Source organism: Peromyscus maniculatus, chromosome X (assembly GCF_049852395.1).
Source record: "Peromyscus maniculatus bairdii isolate BWxNUB_F1_BW_parent chromosome X, HU_Pman_BW_mat_3.1, whole genome shotgun sequence".
Lineage (NCBI taxonomy): Eukaryota > Metazoa > Chordata > Mammalia > Rodentia > Cricetidae > Peromyscus > Peromyscus maniculatus.
In genome coordinates, this window is record NC_134875.1 from 19,779,433 (window position 1) to 19,791,993 (window position 12,561).

A 12,561-nucleotide genomic window follows, 5' to 3' on the forward strand; every position below is an offset into this window, starting at 1 on the left:
CTTCTCACCTCAACCTTATCAGTTCCTTGTTTCTCTGGGGGAGCCCAGGGGAGGGCTACTCTGAGTGGACAGACTTTGGATCCTAAGGCCAAGAGAAAATAGGCAAAACATTGCCTAATGGGTAGTTTACCTTTTCAGGAATCTCTGACCTGCAGAAGACCACAGTTACACTTCCCTTTACCCTTGAAGTTCAACTTCAGTTAAGCATCTTTTGACACCAGTCTTTAGAAGCCAAGAGAAGACCTATGCTTCTTGACCAACTGCAACATTCCGGGCCAGCTCGACTGTTCCCCCTTGGTGCAGGGGGAGCAGAGGGTGGTGGTCCTGTCCAGGACAGTCTAGAAGGAGGCTCTGAAGCTGCACTTTCCCTGCTCAGCTCTGGATGACCCTCTGGGCTTGCTGTCCCATACCCCGCCCGCTTCCCCACCCAGGTACGGTATGGCACCCAAGAAAAACAGGAGGCGTGCAGAAAAACAGGAGGCGTGCAGGCGGTATTTGGTGTACTGAACCCAAGGGTTTTCTTCTCACTTTGGGAGACAACAACAAGTGACAGCATCGGAACTCCATCTCTGACCAGACAACACTGGCAATGCAGAGTTCATCACACAAGGAAAAGCACGCTCATCCAAGTCTCTGAACTGATTGATGCTCCGCTGCCTGCAATGCAGACTGCAAGGAAATAAAGTGCATCACCACCCCATCACACAGCGAGGGCACCAGGGAGGAACAGAAGTAGCCCGCGGAGGGGGGGGGCGCAGAAGCTCAGACTACTCAGGGCCACAATGGGACACGAACACAAAGCTGAGTCCTCCTTCTATCCCCGTCTCCTGACTGACGCCACTGGGCCCAGAATCCAGTCCAATGCCAGTGCCTCTGACTTCACACCACAGTCCATGCCTGAACATGAGCAGGGAGGGGCTTCCCTGGACTGGGAGGTCTAAGAAGGCAGGGCCTCAGACTCCATACCCATTTCTCCAAGTAGTCCATGATCCCTCCTGTACACAGGAAACAGGAGATTCCCAGGAGCTCTTGTCGCTACCCAACAGCTCCATCTCCATCACACATGTTTACACACAGGCGTGCACACATGCATTCAAACATACATATACGGACTACTCAGCAAGACTTGGCAGAAGGAAGCCATCGGGTCCTGGGCTATGGCAAACAGCAGAGAGCATGTGGCAGCCACCTTTCAGCTTGTGTCCTTCAGCTGAGACAGATCTTCATTTGGGTCTCTGTCCCTGGGGCTGGCTGGCATGCTGAAGGTTTCTGCATCAGGAATGGAATGCATGGACCTTGAGACACCAGCATAGAAAAGCTGGGGGAGTGTTGGATAAGTAGTAAAAGTATCCCTTGGGCTGTCCTTGGGCATTTGGAGACTCTAGCCTACGCAGGGCCTCCTGGACAGACTATCCTCAGCCTATCTGGAGGAGATTTTTCCCATGTGATGCTAGGAATGGGGTTGCAAGCCTGGGAACAGAGGAACAGGGCCATACAGACCATGGGTTTCAGCCCGTAGTTCCTCAACCTCTCATGATCCACATTTGCAGTCCACTAGCACACACCTGCTCAGGAGCCCCTTGGTCAAGCACCAGAGAGGTAGGGAGGACTAGACATTTCAGGAAGTTCTCGAACCTTCCTCTCTGTTCATGAACTCTACTACTGGCCTGTCTTTTGGACCACTCCAAGGAAAGGTAGATGCCCAGCTTCCCCACCCCATGGTCTCTCTTTCTCCCTAGGTCCCCTGGCAGCTCTCTACTCCCTCCCAACCCCAAAGAAGACTGCAGAGGAGGTGGGGGAATGGAGGTCCAGGGCAGGCTGAGCTCCCCACTATTCTGTGTATAACAAGGGCAAATCCCACACCTTTCATTGAGCCCCACTGAGTTCATGAGGTGGGAGAAGACATCTCCCTCACAGTGTTGCTAGGAGATATCAGTGCCCAAGGTACACTGGCATCTTTTCTACGGAAGGGCCAGAAGACCCGAGCCACGACACCCCTCTAGGCCTCTACCAGAAGGGCCTTTCCTCTTCCAGGTAGGCTCTTCACTCAGCTGCTCCCCGGGCTGCTACAGGAACAGCAGCAGGCATCTCTATGTAGGGATCCATCTTGAAATGATCTCAGAAGTGGTGAGCCATCACCTAGAAGAGCAAGGCCTGAAATAAAAAAGAGGGAGACTTCAGAGCTGGCCTCCTGTGCACTCTCCTTCTCTACCTTATTCTGACAGCAGCTGCCTGCTCCTGGAGTCCTTCCCCTTCCCCAGATCCTGTGGTACACAGCTGCCAGGCTGCCCATGGCTGGTAGATGGGCTTCTGGGTCTGGAGAGTGTCATCGCAGGGGCTGCAGGGAGCCGGGCAGACAGGGAGGAATAGTTCCTGTTCTTTCCTGTCTGCAGATGCAGAGCCTGAGGATGCCCCCAGACCGGGTTAGGGGAGCAGGAGGGAGGGCAGGAGGAGCAGGCAGAGGCCAGACCCTGCACAATCCCCAACAGTGCAGGAGCAGTTTGGAGGAGGGCTGTGCAGAGCTGCAGAGACTCTCCTTGGGTCTCCATGCAAAGAAGGGGACAGACCTGAGGTTTGGTTCAGAAAAGAACTGTCCTTTTTATCTGACCACCCAACAGGTAAGGATCAAAGGTCCCTCATGGGACCTTCCTGGTGGCTCACTCGCCTAATCCTGTCCCATTCAGGGTTCAGGTTACATCTCAGGAGGCTTTTACAAAAAAAAGGGTCTTGAGACCTGGAAGGTGGGTGGGAGGGGCTTCCTGTCTGTGTGTTGGTGATAAGTTGGCCCTCCAAGATGCCATGGCCGCCCAATACCCAATCATGGCACCACCAGCAGGGAACACGGGAGAGCCTCGCCTACCTTTTCAGTTTCCAAGCTTGGCTAAGCAGCATGTGTGCCATGGTGTATTCCCTCTTCCCACAAACAAGTCATACCCACCAGCCTCCATTCCAACCTGTCTGCACCTACCTTCCCGCACAGGGCCTGGTAAGTCCTGCTGTAGCATCCCCTCTTTCGAGTGTTGCCCCTTTCTGGCCAATGGGAGGCAACAGGTTTGCCAGACTCTGGTGATTCTCTGGATGCAGTGGAAAAGGACTCGGCTGTGAAGGTTTTTTGCGCTATGGGATATGGTACCTTGGGTCCTCCGCGGAGGAGGCCTAAAATGGAGGGGCCCGGGCCGTCCCGCCTGTGCCCCCCGCCGCGGTCTCTGGGCTCTGCGCGGCCCCACGGTCCTTCCCGCGGCCGCCTGGCGCGGGTGGCGCCTTCCGCCCGAGGGGCCGCCGTGGTGCCGGGCGATGGCTCACTCGATCCGCACCTGCAGGCGGACATTGAGCATCACCGAGGCCACCATGTAGAAGTAAGGGAAGTTCACGCGCAGCCGCCAGGCCAGGTCGAAGAAGGTGAGCAGCGTGCGCGTGAGCCCCTTGCAGAAGGCGCTGTAGGAGCCGCGTGTCGCCGCCCAACGCGACAGTCGCATTGCCAGGCCTGATAGGGCCGCAGCCGCCGCTGCAGCAGACAGGGCTGTAGTCACCGCCATCGGCCTGGCTCACTGGCTCACCCGCTGCAAAGCCAGCTAAGTGCGCTGCGCCACGCCGCTCCACGCTGCCCGGCAGCCCCGCCCTCGGGCTCCCGGGTCCCTGCAGCCTCTAGTGCTCCACCCACCACCCCACCACCCCACCGCCTCAGTTGCTCTCCGCCCTCCCGCCAGACCTGCGACTGCTCAGCTCCGCCCCCTCACTACAGGCTCTGGGCAGAAGCCCTACCCACCCCCACCCCCACCCCCGCCCCGAGTTCAGCAGGTATCTTTGTCTCATCCTGAGTCCTGCTGCTGGAGAGTGGCCGCAGTGCTTGGGCCAGGCTTGCTTTGTCTCACTGCCACAGTCCCACGGATGGGAGCCCTCTCTCCACGAAGTCTCGCACCTCTCAAGTGCCTGTCCCACCTGTTCAGCCTGTTAGTCTTCCCAGAGTGCACAAACACTGAGTGGCATGAATGATGTGCTGCTAGGATTCGTTCTTGGGGAATACTCTAGAATGGAGGGGTTTGAAGGCTAGCTCGTGTGGACCACTTTTGCTAATTCTATAGGAAACTATATCCAGAAGTTCTCTCCTATGCACGCTAACACCCTTCTTCCACTGTCTCCCAGGAAGCCAGGCCAAAGGACTCATTGTACTTCTCATTATTTGCATACTGTACTTAACTATCCCACGCAGTGCCATCAAATCAGTGGTGCATGAATTTTGTTCCTTTTCTGTTGTATTTGATGGTCGCCCTTTCATGTTAACATCTAATCTTTATATCAACAGGTTAAATCAAATCCAAACCAAAGCCAGATCATCTCTGGCGATGGAGGGCAGTGTTCAGTCACTATGCAATGGTGAGGGAAAACAGTCAAGATTCCGCATTGCAGCTCAGCTACTGTGATCAGTGGAGTAGGTGCAGTAAGTGCATATTCGTCTTAGGATATTTTCAACTTCAAATTGATTTATCCAGATGTAACCTCAATGTAAATCAAAGATCATCTGTATATATTAATATGGAGTAGAGTGATCCCTCCATCTTCAATTTTTATTTTACAGCACATCTTTAGTTATTCTAGGGGCTGTGCATATCCACATAATTTAGGAATCAAATTGTCAGTACAAAAGGCATTGCTTGAAATTGTGTTAAATAGACCAATTTTGAGGGAGAACTGACACCATTTCTATGCTGGTTGTTTTAAGTCATGAACAAAGTCTGTCTTCGTTCATCAAAATGTTTTTTATTTCTTTTATTGAAATTTGTATGGTTTGGCATTGAGATCCTTTATACATTTTTATAGGTTATCTAAAGAACCATTTTCTTTGAAAGCATTATAAATGATTTTGGACTTCTGATCTCAGCTTCCATACGCTTATTCATTATTAGTATATAGAAATGTATCTTTGTGTGTATGTATATGTGTATGCATGTGTATGTATTCCTGTGTGGATACACATGCATGTGTAGGTGTTCATGCATTTTTGTGTGTAGAGGTGGGAGGACAACCTGAGGAACACATCCACTTTAGTTTTTGGATTGTCTCTTAATGGCTAAGAGCCCTCCAAGTAGACCAGAAGGGCTGATGAGCCCCAGGACTCTGCCTGTCTCTACCTTCCCAAGATCTGGGATTCAAAACATGTGCCACTGCCAGGTATGACCACACATGACTTTGATTTCAAGCACTCAAGAGGCAGAGGCAGACAGACCTCTGCAAGTCTGGGTCTAGCCTGGTCTACATAACAAGTCGCAGGCCAGTCAGGCCTACATGGTAAGACTATGTACGAAAAAAATAAACCCCAACAAACAAACCCAAAATAAGCAAACCAACAGCCTCCCCTGTGCCTCCATACCTGGCTTTTTACATGTGTTCTGGGCATGTAAACTTCGTGCTCTACTTTCTGAGCCATCCTCCTACCCTTGAAATAAAAACTTCTGTACATTCATCTGTGTCCAATGAAGAAGTTAAACTCTTAGCTTGTTTCTAGGGATCTTTTTTGTTAATACCGTGAAACTTTGTAACTAGAATATAATATTGTATACAAATTGGTGCAGTTCTTTATTTGTTCTTTCCAGTCTTTATATCCATTCCTTGTTTGATTGCAATGGATAGGATTCACAGTGCTAGGCTGAATGATAAGTTAGCTACCCTCATGGCTGTGTATTGCCAAATGCATTTTCTAAATCACTGATGCTGATTATCTTTTAAAAGTATTATTATAATGCTGGGCACGGTGGCACACACTTTTAATCCCAGCACTTGGAAGGCAGAGGCAAGCAGATCTCTGGGTTTGAGGCCAGCCTGGTTTACAAAGAGAGTTCCAAGCCCCCAACTGGATCAGGCCCTCTGAATAGGTGAGACAGTTGATTGGCTTGATCTGTTTGGGAGGCATCTAGGCAGTGGTACCAGGTCCTGTGCTCATTGCATGAGTTAGCTATTTGAAACCTGGGATTTATGCAGGGATGCTTGGCTCAATCTGGGAGGAGGGGACTGGACCTGCCTGGACTGAGTCTACCAGGTCGATCTCAGTCGGGGGAGGCTTTGCCCTGGAGGAATGGTGGGAATGGGATGGTGGGCTGGGGGGAAGGGGAGGGGGCAGGAAGGGGGAGAACAAGGGAATCTGTGACTGTTATGTAGAACTGAATGGTATTGCAAAATAAAATAAAAGGAAAACAAAAAAAAAAAACCCAAAAAACCAAAGAGAGTTCCAAGATTGCCAAAGCTGTTGCACAGAGAAATCCTGTCTCAAAAAAATCAAAAAAAGTATTATTATAAACTTTCATATATCTAACTATTTGATTCAGTCTTAATCTGTAGCCATACTTGTCTGGAACTCACTATGTAGCCTAGGCTGGCCTTACTTTTGTGTTAGTAATTATTTTTGTATGAACAATGGCTCTTATGTCAAACAAAAAAATGTATGCATGTACATGCATAATTGCAAGGGCACATACCTGTGTGTGTGTGTGTGTGTGTGTGTGTGTGTGTGTGTGTGTACGCAGATGCATATGCTTGTACATGCAGAGGCCAAAAGTTGTCTGTTTTAGCACTAGAGTTACTTATGGGTGTGGTGGTATTGTGTTCCCCAAAATATTGTGTACCTTAATAAACTTATCTGGGGTCAGAGAACAGAAAAGCCACTAGTTAGGCAGTGATAGCACACACCTTTAATCCTAGCATTCCAGAGACAGAAATCCCTCTGGATCTCTGTGAGTTCAAGGCCACATTGGAAACAGCCAAGCATGGTGACACACACCTTTAATCCCAGAAAGCCAGCCTTTAATCCCAGAGAGTGGTGGTAGAAAGCAGAAAGATATATAAGGCGTGAGGACCAGAAACTAGCAGCATTTGCCTGGTTAAGCATGTGGCTGGTTAAGCTTCAGGCTTTCGAGCAGCGGTTCAGCTGAGATTCATTCTGGATGAGGACACAGAAGCTTCCAGTCTGAGGAAACAGGACCAGCTGAGAAGTTGGCCAGGTGAGGTTAGCTGTGGCTTGTTCTGTCTTTCTGATCTACCAGCATTGACTCCAATAACTGGCCTTGGGTTTGATTTTATTAATAAGAACTTTTAAGATTCCTGCTACATATAGGTGTTTGCTAGATACCTGGCTTATTATGTAGTCTTGGAATCCAAACTCCATTTTTCATTATTGATGTCTTCATGATTGTACATCAAGTGCTCTTAACTGCTAAGCCAGCTCTCCAGTCCCTAGTGAAAGAATTCTTTCAAGTAGTATTTGATTATGAACTTCAACTTAACCCCAACTGTTCACTCATTACAGTTTTAGACTTTTCAGTCTACAACGTTAGATTGGGATACTAGTGCCTAGGCATGAAAATATAAAATGCCAGAATATACATGAATTTGTGTCATGGTTATAGTTTAAAAAAATTCAAACAAGCCATAATTTTTAGAGTAAGTAAGCAGAAAAAGTAGGCATGATAGTGCATGCTTACCATTCCAGAACTTGGGAGGTTGAGGCAGAATGAAGCCCAGCATGGCCTGCATGGTGAGTTCAAATCCAGCCTGGAGCACATACCAAGAACTTGCCTAACTATCTGAGATTTAGCTTACTAATAAAGATAGTTATTAAGTTCTTCAAGGCTAGTTTCTTTTGAGTATTAGAAATCAACTCTTGAGGTATGCTGTTAGTTAACTGAAATAGAAATGTTTTAGGTATATTGTTCTTCCTGATAGATCGGTACCTTTATTACAAAACTTCCTTCCTAGAACCCTACTGAGATAAAGTTTTATACTGGGTGACTGCAAGTTGGGTCAAATACAACCCTCCTTATAAGTGGGGTCTTCCAGGAAGCCACTGAACAGACCAGATAATAATTACCTGAGAGACTTAAGCTTTACATATGTTCCTCGTCCATTTGACAGTTCTGGTGACAGCCAGGCTAATGCTTTCACCTGGAATATGGGCTGTCAGTTCCGCTGACTATGCTGGAAGTAGAGAATGGGAGCTAGAAGTAAGACAAGTATAAATGCCACAAATTCTGCCTGTTGTCTCAGATTCTCCCATTTAGTTCCGGACACACATAAGCATTTGACTTATTTTTATGGCTCACTGATTGCAATGAGTTGCCAGTCATTTTACTGATATTTTGGAGAAGAGAATTATTTGTGGTTTTTTTACTCTGCCATTTTTAACTTGTCAGGTTTTGATGAAAAAAATGAACAATTAAAATAATGCTGTAGTAATTTTAGATATCAATCCCTCCTGGACTCATTGTCCTTGTTGCTTAATTATTTCTAGAGTTAATTGGCTAGGCTTATTTTTATCAACATTGTTTCCCTTGTAATGTGAGGAATTTTGAGCAACAATGAGTAACTACTTTGTTAGAACAATTTAGTAATTATTATATGATATTGGAAATTATATGTATATTATATGTATATTACTATATACGATTGGGTATTGGATATATACGATATTGGAAAAGTAGCATACAAGTGACATTATGCAGACCAAGATTTTATATATATACACATGCATGCAACAACAATGAAAAAGAAGTCATGAATTTGAAAGAGAGCAAGGAGGAGTTAAGGAGGATGCAAGGGAAGAGAGAAGTGATGTAATTATGTTATTTCAAAAAGAAAAGAAAAACATATATATATAGTTCCTGACATTAGTATAGCAGTTCCAGCTTTCTTTTGGGTACTATTTTGCACATTTTAATGAAATTTCTTATTTTATTTTTGAATAGAATGTAATCATTATATATTGTAAGGAATACATGGGATAGTTCAATCTTTTCCCACACTTTTTAAATTTAGTTTTTTGAGAATTTCGTACATGATTACTCACTACTGTATTTGTATTATTTCCATTTCTTTTCCTCCCACAATTCCCTCTCAAGTTCATGATCTTTTCTGTAATTAATATTGGTGTGTGTGTGTGTGTGTGTGTGTGTGTGTGTGTGTGTGTGTGTATTTAAAACCTATTGTTCCAGCTGGGAGCCCCTCAGTCTTTGGTTCATAGTTCATGTGTTTCCATTCATTTGGCTATTTTTTTTTCAATAATTGAGTAAAACTGAAATTTATTATATGCCACAGTCGTCCTACGGACCTCCATGCTATATGTATATATAGCCTCTATGGTTCTATGGGTTGTGGTCTGATTGTTCATTTTATATCTAGAATCCACCAATGAAAAAAAAAATAAATAAAACCTATTGTTTTACACACTATTACTTTCTGAGTTATTTTGTATTTAAATCTCAGGTGTGTCTTTTGTTGACATTATTCAGCTGAATTCCACTAAGGGGAGCTAGAGAGATGGCTCAGCAGTTAAAAGACTGTCTGCTCTTCCAGAGGACACAGGTTCAATTCCCAGCACCCATTTGGCAGCTCACAACTGTCTGTAACTCCAGTTTTATGGCCTCTGTGGCCACTGCACACATGTGGTACAGGCAAAAAACCTACACACACACACACACACACACACACACACACACACACACACACACACACACCATTCTTTAAAAAAATCAATTCAGTCAGTGTTTACATGTTCATTAAATATTTAGCCCATTCAAATTTAGTGCTAGAGTCTGGGGAAAGGCTCAATGGTTAAAAGCCCTTCAAGAGGGCCCAGGTTTGAGTTCCAGTATCCACAGGGTGACTCACAGGTGATCTGGTGCCCTCCTTGGGCAACAGGCATGCACTTGGTACTCAGAATATACACGGGCAAAGTAGTCATTCACATCAAATAAAAAAATAAATTAATGTGACTACTAATAAGATAGGATGTAAAATGTTCATTTTGTTTCCTGTATTTTATGTCTTCTGTGTTTTATATCCTAAATATTTGATTTTCTTTTATTTTAAATGGATGTTTTTCTGGCACACAATTTCACTTTATTTTGTGTGTATGTGTGAGCATGCACATGTGACTACAGAACAAACTTGAATGTTATTCCTCAGGAGACATCCACCTTATTTATTTACGTGTGTGTGTGTGTGTGTGTGTGTGTGTGTGTGTGTGTGTGTGTGTTGTGTGTGTGTGTGTATATATGGGTGAGTGTGCTTGCCTGTATATGTGTATGTGGAGGCCATAGATTGACATGGGCTATCTTCCTCTATTTCCTTCCCTCTAATTTTTTTTTTAGAAAAGGTCTCATGAAATCTAGAGCTCGCTGTTTCTTGGCTAGATCGGCTATGGGCTAAGGGCCCTTCCAGGATCCACTTGTCTCCACCCACCCCGACCCTACCCACCGGTGCCTGGTTACACTTTTGCTACCACATCCAGCATTTTACATGGGTGTTGGGGGATATGAACTCACGTCCTCACGCTTGTACAGCACTTTACTCACTCAGCCATCTCCTCAGCCCACACCTTATGTTCTGGAAACTGAGTCACTTCACTTGTAGAAGCTCACTGAATAGGCTAGGCTGGCTTGCCAGTCAGCACTGGCACCCGAGTCAGGCTTTTTACAGTGGGTTCCAGGGATTCATTGTCTCATGCCTGTGCAGCAAACACTTTAGTAAATGAGCTATTTCCCTGGTCCCATGGTATTTTCTTGTGTTTTTAATTATTTTTTTTAGATAGGGTCTCACTATACAGTGCACACACACATGTGCGCATGCACACACATGCACACACCCCTACCTATTGAGTCCATTTAGTGTTGCTTGTATGTACATGTGTTTAGGGTTGACTACTTTGGGGTTGATCACCTATTAAGAGAGCTCGTCCCTGAAGAAAAGTGTTTATTTCTCCCAGCAGCCATTGATCGCCTGTAGCTCTCATCTAAGAGTAAGACCCTGTAAAGTTCCGGCCATCTGTGTTGCTGTGTCAACTGGTGTCATTATGCAGGTCTTTGTTTAGGCAACCATACTGTTGAGATTCCATACTGGTCCAGCCTCCCTGGCAATTCTGGAAGATGCTAGCAGCAGGTGCCCTGGTCCTCTCTAGCTCTCACAATCTTTCCACCCCCTCTTCTGAGATGTCCCCTGAGCCTTAGGCTTAGTGGTTGCATTGGAGATGTACTAACTGGGTTTGGGCTCCCCATGATTGTCTCTTAGTCTCTGAATTTTGACGGGATGTAGGTTTTTAAAAACTGTAGTTTTAGGTCAGTATCTCAATGTGTACCCTGGTGATTACAATTAATGTCTCAATTTAAAGCAATTTGGTTTAATTTATATTCTAATTTCAGGAGTATAATAAATTTTTTATTTTTTTATTTTTTTATTTTTTTGATTTTTCGAGACAGGGTTTCTCTGTGTAGCTTTGTGCCTTTCCTGGAACTCAATTGGTAGCCCAGGCTGGCCTCGAACTCACAGAGATTCGCCTGCCTCTGCCTCCCGAATGCTGGGATTAAAGGCGTGCGCCACCACCGCCCGGCTAATTTTTTATTATTTTATAGCCCCCTGAGAAACTATATGTGCCTTCTTCATAATGGTGATCTTCAAATAGTAAGATTTGTAACTTGGGATCCAAAAGTGTTTCTAGTGAACGAGCAGGTAAAGCTATACTGTCTCTTATGGCCCCATCTCAGAACTCAGCATCACATCAGTCCATTCCTTTTGTACCAATCTCAAACATACCCAAATTCAAAGGAAAGGGACATAAACCATACGTGTTGATGGAAACACAGCTAATAGTTTTCAGAAATGCTTCATAACTGTCACAACAGGTTAAGAAATCAAGCCTTGGAGCCTTTGCCAAGGTCATTTGTTTGGCAAAAATAGAACTTCTCAGTACTAATCACACCACTTCTTTGTTTGAAAAGTGAAGGAATTGGGATAAGAAGTACAGACTTCCTTTTCTTTTCCCCTGGCACATGCACAAGTGCGTGCGTGCGTGCGTGTGTATGTGTTGTGTGTAGCACCATGTAACTAGCGTCTTAAGATGAGAGACTCCGACTTTCCCGGGATGGGTTGTCTCTGGAGACAGTGCAAGTGTTTCCTTTCACTCCAAATCAAGATGAGGAGGCTTGAGTTCTTCTACTTTTACAGTTATACAGGGAAGAAATCTAATGGGGGAAATATATAACTAAAGAAATATTTAGAATATTTTTTTTTGTTTTTTTGAGATTGGGTTTCTCTGTGTATCCTTGGCTGTCCTGGAACTCACTCTGTAGACCAGGTTAGCCTCGAACTCCGAGATCCACCTGCCTCTGCCTCCCGAGTGCTGGGATTAAAGGGGTGTGCCACCAATGCCTGGCTATAGAATGTATTTTAAAAATAAATGTAAATAGCTTTCTTCTAGGGCCAACAGGTATGTTTTGACTATAAAAAAGAGCTTCAAATCTTGAAGCAATCTCCAGTAACTCATACATTCATATTATTGTATTAGGACATACAGAAGTCATATGGCTCAGGGTTGAGGAGCTGCTTCTCTTTCCAAGGACCCAGGTTTGGTCCCCAGCACCCATACAGCAGTTCACAATCGCCTGTAACACCAGTTCCAGGAGATCCAATGCTCTCTCCTGACATCTACGATTTCATGAACAAACATGGTATACATATACACTTAGGCACGCACATAAAATAAACATTCTTTGAAGAAATGTACTAAATATACATATTTTA

The 12,561-nt window shown here is 45.3% G+C and overlaps 1 protein-coding gene across 1 annotated transcript; it reads right to left on the reverse strand.

Moving 5' to 3' along the window:
* Positions 1-494: 494 nt before the first annotated feature.
* LOC102927065 (small integral membrane protein 10-like protein 2A) lies at positions 495-3,649 on the reverse strand. Its single transcript, XM_042269241.2, has 2 exons — positions 2,969-3,649; positions 495-2,154 (listed from the first exon to the last, which is right to left on the reverse strand). The coding sequence occupies exon 1, from the start codon at positions 3,534-3,536 to the stop codon at positions 3,300-3,302; it is 237 nt and encodes a 78-aa protein (XP_042125175.1). The 5' UTR covers positions 3,537-3,649; the 3' UTR covers positions 495-2,154; positions 2,969-3,299.
* Between the last annotated feature and the right edge of the window lie 8,912 nt (positions 3,650-12,561).

Excerpts from the sequence above, each read along its gene's own strand:
- LOC102927065 (XM_042269241.2), bottom strand. The coding sequence starts at position 3,536 with ATGGCGGTGACTACAGCCCTGTCTGCTGCAGCGGCGGCTGCGGCCCTA.